This window comes from Diplotaxodon limnothrissa, linkage group LG10 (assembly GCF_057381915.1).
Source record: "Diplotaxodon limnothrissa isolate DT_005_m linkage group LG10, D_limnothrissa_male_GT1.1, whole genome shotgun sequence".
NCBI lineage: Eukaryota > Metazoa > Chordata > Actinopteri > Cichliformes > Cichlidae > Diplotaxodon > Diplotaxodon limnothrissa.
Window position 1 is genome coordinate 25,148,920 of NC_140605.1, and position 18,431 is coordinate 25,167,350.

General features: G+C 42.4%; 1 protein-coding gene across 1 annotated transcript in view; it reads left to right on the plus strand.

Moving 5' to 3' along the window:
• The window catches only part of rapgef6 (Rap guanine nucleotide exchange factor (GEF) 6), a 136,965-nt gene that overhangs the window by 108,295 nt on the left and 10,239 nt on the right, over window positions 1-18,431 (plus strand). Inside the window, exons 18-24 of the mRNA XM_085364654.1 lie at window positions 4,484-4,641; window positions 10,189-10,429; window positions 13,279-13,446; window positions 13,804-14,019; window positions 16,117-16,328; window positions 16,807-16,930; window positions 17,863-17,886. Of these exons, the coding sequence (XP_085220780.1) occupies window positions 4,484-4,641; window positions 10,189-10,429; window positions 13,279-13,446; window positions 13,804-14,019; window positions 16,117-16,328; window positions 16,807-16,930; window positions 17,863-17,886 (1,143 nt within the window). The remainder of the gene's footprint in view (window positions 1-4,483; window positions 4,642-10,188; window positions 10,430-13,278; window positions 13,447-13,803; window positions 14,020-16,116; window positions 16,329-16,806; window positions 16,931-17,862; window positions 17,887-18,431) is intronic.

Genomic DNA, 18,431 nt, shown 5'->3' on the forward strand with positions numbered 1-18,431 from the left:
GTTTTATTTGTACATAATTTTCTTCAGCAGGTGTGCAATTGTGACTTACTGACTAAAGTTCCTCGGTGCCCATCAGAAAGCATCAGCGTAGCACATTTTACCCTCTTCTTTCAGCTCATGACAGTAGGAAATTGATGACGACTAAAATGCCTGCACACATTTATAGATAAGTGGTGTTTCAGAGTCCAACCAATTCAACACAAACTACAGGGACCTCTTCCTGAAAAGATACCTTAGCTGCATGAAATGTCAGATTTTCATCAGTGAGCACTGCTGTGGAAGTGCACAGCCTTTCACAGGACCAGCACAGAAAACTTCCAGGTACTGTTGGGTATTTACCACGAATTTCCATTTCTGGAAGTTCCACAAGCTTGAGAAACCTGGCGGTTCAGCCTCAGTCTAATCCGCCTAATCTTTCACGTATTTTCAGCCGGCGTGATGCAGATCTTTTCTAGGCAAATCACAAGAACGCAGAAAAACATTATCATCTCATAAGCATTGCCAATCCATAACCAGCCATTGTACTGGCAAGCATCTGCGGCAATCGAGGCTCACATTCAGTACTCCTCCCGTAACAGGCTTGATTTCATTTGATCATTTCATGCCTCTCCAGGCCTCATTTAAATCCGTACTGTGACTGTGTAGACAGGAACGCTGTTCTCTGTTAATTACAGAGCCGGCTCACTCAACTTTTCTGTCTCGCTGTCGCCGCTCTATCAGTTTCCATCTTCGCAGTGATGTCCACAAAGCCACAGAGTTCGCACGAAAAGTAAACACGCTCCGTCTCATGACGCAACACACTATCACACGGCTATTGAACCGACTTTGTGCTATCAAAGCAAAAAAGGACTTTCATTGCTTCCTCTTTTTCTTTTTTTTTTCTCTGCAAGTTGGCACCATTCAAAGAGCCTTTGGTTCAAAGGAATAGATGGATGATTAAAGGGAGTGGAGATGAGAATGGAGATGAGACTGGTGATTTGGGTCAATCATGATTCATCAGTGCCTGTTGTGGGATGAAAATTTGAGGGGAGGCCATCATGTGAAGTTGTCTACATTTTGTGTGTCTGTTTGCGCGCGTATGTATGCCTATATAAGAAAGGTACGGGCTGTTCCGAGGACAGTGCACTTTATAAAGTGCAGTTAAAATTATGCACACACTCTTACAATTCACAGTTAAGTCAGAAAACCTTGTGTTTTAAGACTCAACGGTGCTCCAGCCAAACTGGGTTATTTACGAAGTGATCGTCACGGCGACTGCTTCTTCTGATCTTGGACGTCATTGTACTCCACTGCAGAGTAGATTTTTATATGACAAGGGGACGCAGGCAGTAAACACGTTGTCTCTCTGCCAAATGAAGATGTCCAGCCTTGTGCATTTGCCTTAATACACATCCCATATTATTCACCCCAGATGATTTACATTGCTTAGATTGAAAAGCAATACACTGAGGTTTTAGCCTCTAGCCTCTACTCAGTTTGTCTTTCAAGTCATCCCCCTTTCTTTTTGTTACAGTTACATTTGCTAACTTATGATATGACCACAATAACGAGTGTGTTTTTTAACGATTGTGTTTGCCATGACCTCCACTTTTCATTGCAGTTATGGCTTTACTGTAAATTGTCCAGGACATTATTATTCTCACAGATACTGATTTGCCTTTACAGCAGATTAAACAATAGGAAGAATCCTTTGGACTAGTTAGATAGTTAGCTTTTGTTGCCAGACTGTTAACAACTAGTAAACTGGAGCTTCATCTAATCTAATCTAAACTCATACTTCCTGATTTTTCGGATTGGATGGATATTTAGGTGTGCGGTTTGGTTGACTGACCGTTGATTTTTGGGAATGCACTTTCAGATTATGTGAAAAGTGGTGCTAGTGTGTCATTTGTTTAGTGTTTACATCATTTAAAGACTGAGGATGTGAGGAGGCCGGCAAAACAGCTCTACCACTGCTGAGCAGTTCACGACATGCTGGTAGCAGCGATGTTACAATACAATACAATACAACTTTATTTGTATAGCACATTTAAAACCAGCGCTACACCAAAGTGCTTTACAGTAATACATATTGTGCTCATACGTTAGCGTACATTGTGCTAATACATGTTGTGCTCATCTGAGTCTCCAAATTAGTTTTCTTCACCCTTCTTTCATGTCAAACTATGTGTAGTTTATGTTGCTGTTAAACTGCATTATATCAGATAGAGGGGTGATCCTATTATTTAGCCTGATCTCAAACTGGGTTGATGAGTGATATGAGCGATCCTCATGTGTGTCCTGCTGCTGCTTGCTAACGTCTCATGTTGTGGATAAATCTGTGCTGGCGTTATGAAAGTTGCTGTTGACATTTTTCTGCTTATTTATTTCAGCAAACCTGTCAGTGTCTAAACTTCAGCTGTTGTGCGTCCCGTCAGCCTACATGTTTGTTTGGGCCGTGTGTTTGTGCGAAGAAAGCAGCCTTGTCATACACAGGCATTGTCTCACTGCTACACTGACATTGCTGAATCACTTCAGCAGAAATCTGTTTTGTTTTGTTTGTTTGTTTGTTTTTTACTTTTTCACACTTTTCAATGTTGTCTCTCTCCCGTTTGCCTCCGCTGCTTCAGGGGCCTGTTTGGGTAAGACCTCTTGCGTAACTCCCCATCCTCCAGCCATTTTATTCAGTATCCATCTGTAGACCTGCGCACAGCAGGCAGCCGCATTTTCACCGGCACTGCTGACCTTCAGCAACATGACTAGAGGACTACATTTGTAGGTTTAATTCCTTAAATGCATGAATGCCAGCCTTCGCTTCATTTTCCTAATCAAACAAACTCTGCAGCTACATTTATGTTCAGGGCTTTAACATATTGAACTCAGTTACACTATGTTGTACAGCCAAATGTATTTTATTTAGGGTTATTACAAACAGAAACGGTAATGGCTACAAACTGTTTTGGTCCATTTAACAGTCAGAACAGCTGCCATCTAAATACAGCAGATGAGTATTTGTGCTATAAACTAATTAACTTCTTGAAAACTTTGTAATCACCATCTCCGGCCAAAAATAATTTCAATTTCTGTACATTGGTGCTTGTAATTGTGATCAACAGCAACCCATGCTTGTCATAACTAAACTAAAGTGCCACCAAAGTCTTAGTCTAGTCTTTTAAACCCAATCCTATCACTGCCTGTCTCAATGTCACTGTTGTCCGCCTCCTAAATCTTTTTGTCCTTTTCTTGCTTGTTCTTCGTCCACCTGTGCCGTCTTTCCATCTCCCCGTCTCGACTCTTTTGTTCCGTCGTGTCGGTGCAGTGCCTGTCAGCTGGGTGATCCAAAGATTACAGAGGCTTTGCTACAGCAGCGTGCAGCTGTGTTAGTGGAAGCCCTGCATTACTGCACCGTGTTCCCTACATGCTGTACAGACACTCACACCTAGAGGGAAGCTGCGATTAGTATGCAGGCAGACTGGGGTGAACTCTCGCTGTCAGACACTACAGTTTCTCAAAGTCAGAAAGATCCATTTGTCATCTGCAGGATGTTCAATCCCTGCTTTGTTTCTTATTTTTAGCATGCGGCATTTTAAAATTTGCTGCTTTCAATCGAAGCTTCCACAGCTACAAAGGTTTTCTTCAAAGCTTCAGATGACACATTTTTCATTTCAGGTAGGTTTTTGGAAGCTAAATCCGAACACCCGACCTCTGTTTTAGTGTCTGAAGACATCACATGCTTCCCAATCAAGAGAGGCCAGAATGAAGCTGTTAATATAAAGGTTAAAGCTCGCATATCCCAGAGTGTAGCTGAGGAGAAAAGTGTAAAGTCTCTCAGACTCAGTGCAGGGTTGCAATCTGTGCAACCCAACACACACAGGAGGGATTAAAGAAGCCAAATCCTAACACTTGTCTGCAAAAGCAGAGCGACCTACACACATGCAAATTAACGGTAATTATATAATTGACTAAAAAATCCCCACGACTTTCAAATGTGCTCCTCCTAAATGTTCCTATCTGTGCCAGCTATCTGTCATTGTTCTCTCTGTGCGTGTGCGTGTTTTACCATTTGCTGTGCGTCTCTCGCTCTCCGTGAATGCTCCTTATCAGTTCTCGCCATTCATAAAATCTCCTCGTGGACGAATGTCAGCGTTGTGACTGCTGCATATTAAAAGACACGTATAATGATATTGATGTTTTGTGTTTTCATTTTGCAAGAGTAAACATTTTGATTAAATCTGTTTTATTCCACCGTGTTATGAGTTGTGATTTTTTTTTTTTTAATATATCCTGAAGATGATGGGGAATGCACTAGTACCTATGCTTACAACTCATAACATTTTTTTATGCCTGCTGAGCATCATAAAACATCATATTTTAATTATAGTTTTGTCTTTAATGGAATAAGTCTAATTTTATGTTTCTCTCTTTTCCTCCCCTTTGCTTAATTTCCTCCTCCCTTCACTACCTTTTTCTCCCACTCTGCACCGCTCCTGAATTTTGTCTCCAGTGATGGCGGCTTAGTTCAGTCTCAAGATGACAGCATTGTGGGTACAAAGCAGTGCCGTCACAGCGTGGCCATCATGCCCATTCCTGGCAACCTATCATCAAGTAGCCCAGACCTGCTACAGCCAGCAAGCAGCGTCCTGGACTTCTCCATCCCTGCAGGTAAGAAAAACACGGTAAATGGCCATCACAGTTAACAGACAAGTTTGCTTGTTCATCTGAAAAAAAAAATCCTTAGCAAAATGTTTTTCCTGGGATTTTCTGGGTGTTTATGAAACCGTTTTCCCACCATTCACATTTAGCTGTAATAGTCTCCAGCTGTGAGCGGTTCCTCTAAATGCTTTATGCAACTCACTATGATACAGTAATGAAGACACCACATACTCAAATGAGTGCGTAATTTGGCACTGGGGCTAACTTTTTCTTTTACTTTCCAGCGTTGGATTATTACTGACAAGTCAGTTTCACTCACTTTTTGTTTTGATTTACAGTTTATATCAAAGTTCTGTTGTGTTGTAAAAGTTCTGCTTTTCTCAGCTTTCTCAATAAAAGCTTAAATGAAAGTAGCGATGGCGATAATGTGGAGAGAAACAAAAAAGAGCCATCTTTCACAACAAGCTTTCTGTATTGTCTCTGATTTAAAGCTGTGGGAGGGCGTGCCGTCCTACTAAATTTATTTGATGATGTGCGTATATCTCGAGGAAAAACATGTCTGGCCGTTCACTTAAAGTGAAACAGAAAAGTTAACGTCTTGCTACAAAACTTTAACTCATTAAAGAAAAATATCGTCATATATTTGCAGCCTGAGACGCCACTTAGAATTTCAGTTGTCTCGGCCGGAGTTCACGGCTGCTCGTATGAGGAGGCTTGACCTGTGACCCTGGCCTTTTTGAACAGTATAAGCCACTTGTGGAGTTGAAGGACTTGCTGAGTACTGAGCAAACAGCCTGTCACCCTTGAACGCATTAAGCATCCATCTGCCGACTGTAGTGTTGTCGAGTGCACTTTGGGGGTGGGTTCATTTTAAGCCTTTCCTCTTATTTGTTCACCTTGAGAAACAGGCAAACTCCTCAAAACACTTTCTTGTGCTGACAAAGGAGTTTTAAAGCAAACGCACACATCCTGAGTTGCACAGAGATGTACATGCAGAAATGTGGCTGTTTGACAAGACCTGACCTCGGCTTGACTCAGACGAGTTCCTGAGCCCATAATTATTTAAACTAACACGCAGCATTCCCCATGGATTTGTTATTTATGTGTACATTCAGTGAAAGATCGAAGGGGAAAGAGGAAAGAGGCCGAGACAGAATATGGTCTTGATTTATTCCACTAGCCATTTGTCAGTGAGCCGCACACACTCGGACAGACGCACGTGCACACGCGCTGTAGTTTGCAGACCTATACATCACATGTGGTTGTGTTATACTAGAGTACAAACACACAACTGTGCCACGTTAATCATCCGCCATTAGATCAAATTTCCTTCGGTCCTGCGGCCTCCCATTAGCTCTAATCGTAGAATGAAGAACAGCTTGCAGAAATAAAAACCTCCTTTTCCAGATGCTCTGCAGAGCTTGTAATACCCCCAACAATGCCCTGCCTATGCACTAATATTTCTTTCCCTAAGTCCATACTGGGCAGGAGGTCTAATGGAAAGTGCTGGCTGCCAATATTTAGGAAAATTTGTAATTTTTTTTCATGTGTTTTGTCTCATTAACTTTCAGATTGGTTTTCATTTTGATGGTTTTAGACTTTTCTTGGCTTATTTTATAGCACCATTTAAGTTGCACTTATAGAATTTCATTACTAGAAATGTTTCTTTGTAATAGCAAAGATATTTTAAATTCATTTTGTGCCACTTTGCCCTGTAAGTCACCGCCCAGTTTTATCTGAGAGGCTTAATAATCAACGCTTAGTTAGGGAACAAAAGCAGGCAATAATCATAATGGAGATGAACTACAGCCCTGCTTTTACCAGGTATTTGTGTGACTTTTGCCACACTTTATGTTGCCCATACATTCCTGCTTCAGCCATCACAGGCTGAATCGGTTAGAGAGGCAGAGCCGGAATTGCTTTAGAGGTAGAGTACGAGTGTTTTCTCTGGAGGCTGCTGCTTATGTCTTGTCTCATTTCGCAAAGTGGCATTGTGTCTGCGTGTCTGATGTACAACTCTGCGTGAAGCTAAACCCACAGATGCTCACTCGCTTCTGTGTCTTTTTGCCACTGTCGCTCTCTCTTTTTCTTTTTTTCCCTCCGCTTCTTCAGTCCTTTACTGTCTCTCTCTCCTCTCGCGCGTCTCTTGCTGTGATTTTAAACAGATGTTCTGGTGTCGACATGTTGAGTCATACTCTGCCTCTCTGGTTTCCCATAAGCAGATTCAGGATACACTAGAAACTCAGCTGGTCTTCCCTCCTTTTCGTTTTTCTTTTTTTCTTCTTCATCTGTCATAATGTTTCCAACTGCTGTGTCTCTTTGTGCTCCTCCCACACTCTCTTGTGCTTGTAATTACTTGTGTTTTCTCTTTTTCCTCTCTGCTTGCCAAGCTTTGGGACTCTACTGTAAGTATAAGGATATTTCATTGCCACTGTTGGATAGCCCACCACACAGACACACACACACACGCACACGCGTCTTTGTGTTCATGAATGGCGCTCTTCAGGCTCTGGACCCTGTTGCATGTTGCTGCTTCTTCTTCTTTCGGTTTGTTGTTGTGAAACCTTCCAAGTGTCTGAGGAAGGACACGTCAGTCTGTTTTTAAGCAGTTACCTTTGGGGTGAAGGACGCATGTTCGTAAGATTGATTTTTCTGTTTGTAAACACGGATACTGATATTCAGCCTTAATGAGAAATGCTGGCCCCAGTTGACAGAGCTCTTGGTTTAAATCCAAAACCAAATAGTCAAATTGTTGAACAGCAAAAAAGAAGAGGTGTATGATTGGGAGGATATTTGTCATGAAACAGTTGTGTTTGACCTTAGCTAGTCCGCTCTCCTCTCAGGAACCTGAGCAAGCTTGGCAAATTTTCTCCTGCTATCTTGTGATTTATGACTTCCGACTGTATGATGGAGGGACTTGGAAAAGCTTTGGCAAACAGTAGAAAGGAGGCTGAAGAGGAGGAGGAGGAGCAGACTTGCTGGAAGTGTGCAGCCTTTGTTAGTGCTGTGTTTGCAAAATCCCACGCCTTTCCTTCTTGTGTAGAAAGCCTCTTTGGCTTCTTGCTGTTTATGTAAATGAACAATACTTTATTAAAGATGGTAATTGATTGGATGTCCGGCCGGGTGGGCACTATTGTCCTCCTGTGTGGCAGTCCAGGTCATAGCTCATCAAGAGGATTAAACACGATTAGGCCCCCTGGATATGATAGCCAGCAATTTATCTGAAGGCTTTCCACACTCTAATCACAAATTACAGCTAATGAGACACAAAGCATTTAGCCTCCAGTCAGCCTTCTCTCAACACCCTGCTGCACATAAACAGAGAAGCTCTCTTCTGCTGCAGCACCACAGAGGGAGGAGGAAAAGCTGCACTTTAAAACTCTCTAATGCGGTCTTTGCCAGCAGAGCGTCAGCGTACATAACTCCATCTTCAGCATAAAAGTCAGCAATCATCTGAATGAGTATAAAAGTGTTTATGTATGTGTTTGCACTTAATGAACACACAGTCAGTAAAGAGGTCAAGAAGGGGTGCTAACATCAAAACATTAATATGTCGATACGGTTCAATGGAAAATAACAACAACAAAAGCTGGCTAAAAATCTGTGAAACAGTGCAGGGAAACATCTGGAACCCGTTTTCAAATTAGGCAATGATTCATGAATAGACTATAAATAAGCACTCGATGTCCACAAGTAACGCTCGGTGGCAGGTACAGTTCAGCCGAATCAGCAAGTAGAAATGACAGGAAATAGAAAAGAATTGGTTGCTTTTAGAAACAAAAGTGGTGACTAAAGACAAAACAAACAAAAAAGAAAAATGACTTATGCTTATCAAAATGCTGCGCATAAATTAAACTTAAAAAGTGGAAACTGAATCCCTCAGCGTAAACCCACCGTGACTGCGACCACAGCATTGCATCAGATGCATACAGAGAACCGACTTTTTATGTTGAATTTGGAGCTCTGAATCCAAAGTACGCACACTGACTTGTGTACAGATAACAGCTTTCGCCATTCACACGCACTTGCAGCCACAGACCGATCAGATATCCATGCAAATAAGGGCAGGCTTTGTGTTTTGCCCTGTACCTGCTTGATAAACAAAAAGAAGCCGGTGTGTGTCTGTGTATGTGTGCATGAGAAAGTCATAAAGTCATCGCTCATGATCCCGTCTGTTTCCAGCAAGGTAAAACGAAAAGATTGCGTGAACCCGCACACGCTGAGGTTCATGTTGCAGCTGTGTGATAGCTTCATCTGGTTGTCGGACTCTCTTCCCAGTTGTCACTGTGCAGCGTTCATAATTCATTCTTTTAAAGCTCTTTACCCGCCTGTGGCTAATGGGCCGTACCCTCTTCCTTACTCAAACACAGGGATCTTTAATGCAGGATTTCACTCAGGGGGAACATTTCCATTATTTAACACACACAGCACGCCATGTAAGTCCCGTGCAGCTGCGTGCAGCCTCGGGAATCTGTTGCAATCACCAACATTCAAAGCCTTTATAATGGACTATTTAACAACAAATAACAGGCACGGAAGTGGCTTCATCTTTTACTTCACGTAAGATGTTTCTATAAACCATTTAGGTTTAAATAATAAATTACTGGATTTTCAGTCTTATGCTTTTACAACAACAGTGATCTAATATTACAGAGGTCTGTCATGCTGTGGGAAATAGAGTGCTAAGGTGAAGACACTTAACCCAGAAAATATGACAATATGATGCTAAGAACAAACTTACTAGCAGGGCACATCACAGAGATAAATTCAGAGATGATTCAAGATGAATATGTGCATATCCAAGGTCAATGCAGGGCTGCCTGAGCCCAATATATCTGCCAAGAAGTGAAAGTCTTCTGCTTGCATTTCTGCTACCCTTGCATGCATGTTTTTCCACATGCTTTGTCCTCTTCTTTTTATTCCCGTCTGTTGTTCACTTTTTAAGTGTTATTTGAGGCTGTGTTTCAAATAGACTGTAGTCTACATGTTTTAAAGACAGCATGTGACTCTTATGTTATTTGTTTTTGATGAACAGAGTCAGAATAAATGTGTTATGTGCTAAAGTATCTGCCTTCGTGCGCTGTCAGAGAGCCCTGTGACATACTGTAACATTAAAAGCACAGTCACATCAACCCTTATCCCTTTTAGATTTCACCACAATGGGTTTTTCATCCGGTCTTCCTCCCCTCACCACCAACAGGCTGCAGCAGATGGTTGTCCCTGTCTGTTTTGTTCTGCTGGAGGCTTCTTCCTGTTAAAAGGGAGTTTTTCCTTCCCACTGTTGTCAAGTGCTTGTTCATAGAAGAACATTGTATTGTAATGTTCATGCTCCTTGAGGCGAATGTTGTTGTGATTTGGGGCGATACATACAATTGAATTCAGATTTTACACTCAAGGTGTTTAGGCAGAAGAGTTGGTCTCTTCTGGAAGTTTCTTGCAGAGTCTTTCCAGCTTAAACTTGTTAATAATCAAAGTAATTTCCTGTCTTTACTGGCCAAGCCGACTTTTTCCAAAACATCACACAATTCGTCTGTTTCCTTTCTCTTCCACTCTTAGACATCCCAGACCAGGTAATTCGAGTGTTCAAGGCCGACCAGCAGAGCTGCTACATAATCATCAGTAAGGACACTACTGCCAAGGATGTCGTCGCGCACACTGTCAATGAGTTTGGACTCGTCGCGGCACCCGAGACCTACTCCCTGTGCGAGGTATCAATTAGCCCAGAGGGAGTCATAAAACAGCGCCGTCTGCCTGATCAGCTCTCTAAACTGGCTGATCGAATTCAGCTTAATGGAAGGTAAGAATCACAACTGTTACACTGGTGTTGATTGTTGTGGAAAAATCTAATACTCGGTCTGCATTTGTGTTTTATGACCCGTTTGATCCATCCCATCTTACATAATGGTTATCAGTGGTATTTTCTTATACGCAACTTCAGCAGCTGAGTGCTTTTCTCTCTCTGCAACATGAAGTACACAAACACAACCCAGAATAAAGCCGGAAACAACACTTGCAGGTCCAGGAAGTTTGTTGTTGTCAAAAACAAAAAGGATATCCACTTAAATCTTGAATTATCCAGCCTGTAGTTATTGGACTCAAAACCCAGAATACTGAAACTGAGGGATTTTCCTCCCTTTTCTTTTTTTCTTATTATTTCTGGTTTCCAGTTTGTGAATGTTCACACATTTCTCACTGTTTTTTACAGCTGCACCAATTATTATCCTCTCAAATAATTTCTAGGCTTGCTAAGTACAGCGATTTAATCCATCGAGTGTCACATGTTTTCCAAATCAGCACTGAGAAAAGCTTGAATGTACTACTAAAGCAGTACTTCTCAGTCCTGCTCTTGGAGATACGGGGTAGTATTTTTGTGATGTAGTTAATTCACTTAACACGACCTGGCGTGGATGACTTGAACAACAGTTTCAACAGTAGTGATATGCAACACACCCAAAGAGTCGAGGCTTTTCCTTTTTCTGGAGAAAATGGCAACTTTTCCACTTATTTGAAGAAGCTTCAACATCATTTTGTTGATGCTGCGTCTTCTTTCTTTTACCGAGTATATTTTTGTGTCTGTGTAGGTTTTTTTCCCCCCCAATTTGTTGTTGTTTTGTATCACAGTTCTGTGCTAGTCATTTTCCCTTTTAAGATGAAATTAAGACGTGAAGGATTATTGGACTGCAGCCGTTACGTCTACCCTGAAGTGACTTTCTCCACAGTTTTCTCCCTCTTCTCTACTCGTCTCCTGTGGTCCCTCATTGGTCTCCTCCCAGCTAGCCTAGCATGAATTTTTCATCCTCTGTCAGGGGCGGAGGCCTCTGCAGACAGCATGCCGCGGCTGGAATTATTCATACGCACACTCGCACGCACATACAGACACATAGCAAGATATAGGCATGTAGCTGTGCAGGTATAGACCTTTTTTATGCTGGTTAAACAGCTGAAATTGAATATATGTGTGCGTGTATATAATCTCTTATGCTTTCCTGTTTCTTGAGGAAATCTTTTCCCTGTACTTGCTATTCTTGTAATGCTTGGCTGTATTTTTTTCAACCTGTATACATATGTAAGAGGGCAATCGGCAGTCCACATTGCAGTACTTTCTATCTGGAGCAGTATCTCCACCCGGGTCCTCTGTCACCATATCTCACCTCCTCCGTCTCTTCCTCTCTGCAGCTGCTGATTGACAGCAGGTCCAAGGGAAGGGGGGGGGTCCAGGCTAAGCCAACACAAAGCCTTAATCATGCTGCCAAAATATACATATAGATGCGTCGAGGGGATCTTGAGCGCTTAAGCACAGATCGCACACCCAAACACTGCCCGTAGCTGTTTACGATGGCTTGGTTCCAGTGACGTTCCCTCTCCCAGTTCTATTAAGCAGCACTTTGTCCATCATTAATTTAGACTCCTCTCCTCTCTTCCCCTTAAGTACCCTGCTCATCTCCTTCCCCTCACTCCTTTCCTCCCATCTTCTTGTCCCTTTCTCTCCTCTGACATCATTTAGTCCCGCGTCCTCTCCTTCGCTCCTCTTGTCCCTTCTCGTCTCCTTTCATCTGGACTTCCTTTTACTCCTCTCCCTTCGTGTTCCTCTTCCTCTCTCTTCTTTCATCTGCGCTCGTTCCGACTCCTCTCTCGCTTGATGTCGTCTTTGCTCCTCTAATGCCTCCTTCTGTTTCAGAGGCATTACACAAGTGCTTTATCTTATCACCTCCTCTGCGTTTTCAGCGTGTGCAGATTCTCATAAATGATTAGATTCCTAAAATGTCTTGAATCTAAATATGTTGAGGGAGTTTTTCTCTGTCTTCTAAATGTGAAACAGGTCTCATGTTTTATCCTAAATATAAATTCAGCTTGATCTCACAGCCTGTCTGAGCTTGTCTGACAGAGTAATTGAGCGTGGTTTAGAGGTACATCCATGCCAACACTTTACCCCTGAGGGTTGCCCTCTCTTGGCCTATAATGCTCTGATTTGTGGTTCAGCATTCCTAGATGACCACATTACAGCTCCCAGAAAACATTTAGAGACTAATCTTAAGGAGAAATGGCTCCTGTTTGCTCTTACTCAGGCACCTGTCATTTTTTTAACCTCTCTTTGCCAAGAGCCCTGCTTTCACTCTTTCTCTCCCCTTCTTTACCTTTAGATGTAAAATATGTACATAATCTGTCAGCAGCATCAGCATCAGAGCATTTTTTTTGCCTTTTCCTGAAACTAATTTCTGCTCTCAGAGAGAAAATTTGCCCATTTAAAAATGAAATAAGACTGAAAGGAACATTTAATTTATCAGGTCCAGAAAGTTTTATCAGCCTGGAAAAATGGATCTTGTCCACCCACTTGTCTGCCTATATTAAAGTTGAGGGAACTGCAGTCTAGTGCATACTATGCCAAGTAAGCTGTCACCAATAAAGTGTTTTGCATCATGCATTTCTAGCACTAAATATAATTACCGTCAGTTAATTTCTCTCCAGGTTTTTAGATTCAGAGGCTGAAACTTAACTCCTCTTTTCTTTTTTGTTTCTCACGTGTAACGCAGCTTTTGAAATCTGGTGAATTCGTTACGGAAGTCTGGGAACATTAAGAAATATTTTAATAAAATAACAAAGTTATTCTTAGACTTATCCATCTTCCACCTGCTCCCTCTTCTTTAGGTATTACCTGAAGAACAACATGGAGACGGAGACGTTGTGTTCAGACGAGGACGCCCAGGATCTCCTCAGAGAAAGTCAAATCTCACTTCTGCAGCTGAGCACCATGGAGGTTGCAGCCCAGCTCTCCATGAGAGACTTTGAGCTCTTCAGGAACATCGAGTCCACAGAGTATGTAGATTTTAATTTAGCAGCAGTTCAAAAAAACAACTGCTGGATGGAATATTGCCTCATTAGAAATGGTCTTAGTGGAGGGGTGGCTGTCAAGAAGCCATTCGTCTAGAAACGTGGTGGAAGCTCTCTCGTGGCCTGAGGCTTTCAGCCATTGGTGTGGAAATCTTGTTAAAATTGATGGAATTATGAACCCAGAAAGTGCCGGATAGGTGGTTGAAGCATATTACTAGAGGATATCCATATTTTTTATGATTGAATATTAGTTACAGTAACAGTTTTTTGACATACCATTTGTTGAGATGATAATATCCTGCCTTTTAACCCAGTTTTGAACCCTTCTGTCACGTGTTTCAGGTACGTGGATGACTTGTTTAAACTAGACTCCTCTGTGGGAAGTGGCAATCTGAAACAATTTGAGGAGGTGATAAACCAGGAGACCTTCTGGGTGGCCACAGAGATCTTGAAGGAGCCCAACACTCTGAAAAGGATGAAAACCATCAAACACTTCATCAAGATCGCCCTTCACTGCAGAGAGTGCAAGAACTTCAACTCCATGTTCGCTATTATCAGGTTGGCTCAGTGTAGCACCTCCCCTCGACTGTTTGTGTCCTTCATTCTGCATTTACTCCATCTCTGCTGACAGATGAGCTTTGATGGTGGGTCTCCATTCACCACATCGTCAGGAGAACCAGTCCAACCCCCTCCCCTCTTCCCCTTTTGTTCCTTCCTGTAATCAGCCCTGATTCTCCCAGAGCGCACAGAAACTGCACAGCATTTAAAACAAGTCTCACAGCAGTAGTTATGCTTATTGTCTGCTACAATGATTGAGTCCCTGTGGCCTTTGTGGTTTGGCTGTAGCTGAGCTTTTATGGAGTATTAAACATAGCGTCAGTGTATTTTAGTTTAAGGACGCACGTAAATTAAAATCCGGCAGTATTTTCATGTTTAAGCATCTTAGCTTCTGCACAGAAGCTTGTTTGTGTGGGATTTATCCTTAATGTTTTTAACTAAGATCTAATAAGAACTTTCAGGTTAAAACACAAGCCTAAGGTCCATGAAAATAATGACATTTATTCAAAGAAAATGCAGTCCCACATAATGTGTTTACCCTCTTAAAGATGCACAGGACTGTCTGTTTCCCCATGATCAGAAAATCACAGTGGCCACCCCAGAGCATTTACTATTGTAGATTTAATTTCCTCCCAGCCCCAGAGGATCTGGTGTCATATGGCTGAAAAATGTGCCCGTTTAACATTCTGCAGCGTTTGTTTCCTGGAACATTTTGGATTTCTCCCTATTTTTTTCCGAATTTCTGAGTTTCATTTTCATGCAGATGACACCATTTGATGCTTAAGCATTTTCAACTCTAAGACCAATTCATTGTTTCAAGATTTCCCAAAATGCTCCTGCTCATTTTAATCTGGTTTTACTCGTCCCCTGTTCAATCCCAAGAGAAGACAAGTCATTTTGGGGAGTTACATCAAGCATTTATTTTTAAAAATCTGCCAAATCACACATGCAGAGATACATGATGTGGCAACTCCTTGCAATTAAGGGAGCAGCGGAAAATAGCTTCCTTTACTAAGATAAGAAAGGAGGCAAAAAAAGTGGGCATCACGGTGTCTTCACTGTCACACTGTGTCCGAACCAGCAGGTGAAATAACACCTGACCACTCCAAATTCTCACTCCATGTTGGTTTTATAGTCCAAGTCCTTTTTTAGCTTTGAAACTTTCAAACAAGCACACTGCAGTGTGAAACAGTAAACAACGTGATAAATAATAAGAGGAACTGCCTGCATTGTTAATGTGGCATAAATTTAAATATAAGTGCAGGAAGAAGTTGCACTGAGCTCAGTACTGATGTAGATGCCGCATAAATTTGATGACTTGAACTAAATACGTTTTTTTGCTCTGTGTTCCTGTGCTAAGAATAAATGTTAGCACCCTTCTTATACAGCAGTACGCTGCCTGCTCAGTGTGACGAGCAGCACCCGTGTCCACTCCCTGATCTGGACTCGTGTTAAAAGAGCTCAGCCGTATGGAGACGCTCTGTTTGCCGCTGTAAAAGGCGCTTTAAAGCCCAAGTGCCTGACCTTCTCGCCCCTTTACATTCCTGCTCACAGCAGGGCGTCTGCACACATACGGATGCACAACCTGCCTGCTGACAGGGGCGCGGTGGTGGCGGCTGCTGCCCTGTGCAAATAGCAAAAAAGGGGAAGGTGTTAGACATGCAGGATTGTGAAATATGGATAAAGCCAAGCCATCTGTCCAGTAGTGTAGTGTTTGAGTCACATGATCTAGTATGACAAAGAAAACTGTGCCCGCTGCATGAAGAAATCAATGTAAGAGGAGAGAAGAAAAGAAATGCTGTGTCATTCATTGTTATTAGCTGTCTGTTCAGAGCTGACATCACCTCATGGGGTTTTCAGCTGTGGGAAAAGATGACCCCACTCACTGAAGTTAGTTAGCTCAAAGAGTAGGAACTGTACAGCATGAAACATTCACATTAAACCTAACCTCCTTTCCTTTTCTTCTCTACCCTTGTTTCATCTATTCCTCGTTTTTACCTCTCCCCCACCCTCTTCTGTCTGCCGTAACCTATTTATCTCTGCCTCGATCCCTCTCTTCCCCCCGCCCTCTTTGCACCTCTTTCCTCTCTCGCGCAGCGGACTGAACCTGGCACCGGTGGCTCGACTGCGGAGTTCCTGGGAAAAATTGCCCAGTAAGTACGAGAAGCTCTTTGGGGACCTGCAAGATCTCTTCGACCCATCCAGGAACATGGCCAAGTACCGAAACGTGCTGAGCAGCCAGAGCATGCAGCCGCCCATCATCCCGCTGTTCCCAGTGGTCAAGAAGGACCTCACCTTCTTACATGAAGGTAGAAGACTTTGTGTGCCTTCTCAGATGATCTACTTGCATCCTCCCTCTTGTGTTTCTTAAATACGCTACAAGACTGTTTCCGTTTCTTGAAGTTTAATTTAATCTCCCAGCTTCCTCTGTGTTGTGCCAAAGGTCATGTCACACTCACTGACGAGGTTTACTTCTGCTATAGGCTTCCTCTTCTTTCGGTTTTTTTTTTTTTCACCTAAAAGCTGGCTCGACTTCTACTCAAAGGCTCCTTCTTAAAAGTGTTTGTGTAAAATGAAAAGTTGCCCTCATTGTGTCCTCAAATTAAGCAGTGTGGCTAATGATAGCAAAAAATATATATAGAGGGAATTTCAGGTTTTACTTTTAAAATGTGATATGGAAAAAGTGTTGCATATCAGTTTCTACAAATGTCCATAATGTCAATCATTTCCTTCCACCACACTGCTGACGGGCGACTTCTCACTTTCTACTTCTGTTTGTCGTCTCAGGCAATGACTCAAGTGTTGATGGCCTTGTGAACTTTGAGAAGCTGAGGATGATCGCGAAGGAGATCAGACATGTGGTGCGGATGACCTCAGCCAACATGGACCCTGCCCTCATGTTTAGGCAAAGGTCGGTTGGTTTGACACTGCAGCATGATTAACCATTTAAACCGGTTTTAGGAGCAAAATGACAAGTGATGAAATGACAAGGCTGTTTGTGCAGATTTATATGTATTTGCATATGGCATTATACATTATATTGTAGAATTTCTTACTTAGACAACGTCCTCATCGGGGGAGCATATGATTGAATTTTGTATTTGCAAAAAAGCATCCTAGTGCACAATAACAAGCTAAACTGCTTGTTATTGTGAATCCACAACTTCCCTCATATTTCTTCAAAACTGAAGCAGAAGCGTGTAAAAAGACTTTCCCACCGAAGGCTACAATGTTGGCAAAAAGGGAACCGCACCACCATACTTCCACCAGCCAACCTTGATCCTTCACCCAACAGGATCAGGCTCGCACTGAAGGTCTGGTTCAATCAATTCCCGTTCACTTCCTGTTCAGTTCATGGCTCTCTGTGTTTGCATTGCATTCCTCTGCTGGAATGTAAGCACACAATGAATGGACTGAATGGAAATGAAGGTAGAATTGATGCCAGCCGCATTGTGTAGTTATTATCACTCGGTTTGTGTGTGTGTGTGTGTTTAATCACAGTCTGTCACTGCTACGGTGCATGACTGCCCCCTGCAGACACTCCCTTCATACTGCAAACCCAAAATATAGAGCAAACTTCAGTTCTATACACAAGTCACATATTTAAAAAAAACAAAACACAACACAATGTGCCAAATGCATCATATACGAAGTCATAACACACACTCTTCAGGTTGACATGGGGAGATGTCCACTGTTTGGTGTCCTCCCATCTCCGGTCATTTCCTGTTTGTTTGTTTGTGTTTTGCGGCATGACCTCTACATAGTCTTGCCTCCTCCTCTCCCCTGACCCCTGAACTTGTCTTTGAGTCACGCTTCAATCTTCACGCCTCTTGCTTGCAGGAAGAAGAGGTGGAAGAGTTTAGGGTAAGTTTGTCCTGCGTACCAGATTCATCCTGTTTCGGTCTGGCCCGGCAAAAGTTTGAATCCTCCCTGCATCCCTGTCATCATAAACTCTGCATGTCTCGCCATGCTTTATATGAGCGTTCATGTGTCTGCCTGTGCTTGTTCATGATTAACCCTTCTGTTTGCATCACACGAACCACACTAAAGTCCCTTATTGACCCATTAATTGTCTACCCTACTGACGAGAGTGTATGTTGAGTCATATAGTAGCTTGAAATGGTGCAGAGCGTTTCTTAACACATTCGCAGCTACCAGTGAAAATTGGCTAAATGATGAATTGCTGCTATTCAACTGCAGATTCAAGTTTAAGTGGAATATAAGTAGATAGTTATAATGCAAAGCTTCTTGCCTGGAAACAGCAGGAGAGTAATTAGACCTCATTGTTCCATTAAGTTCCTGTCCTGCAGTATTCATTTATATCTGATTGTCTTCATCAGCAGGTGAAGTTTGTTCAGTAACATTTCCATAACAATGCACAACGGCTGAAATGAACTGGAAAAAACTGC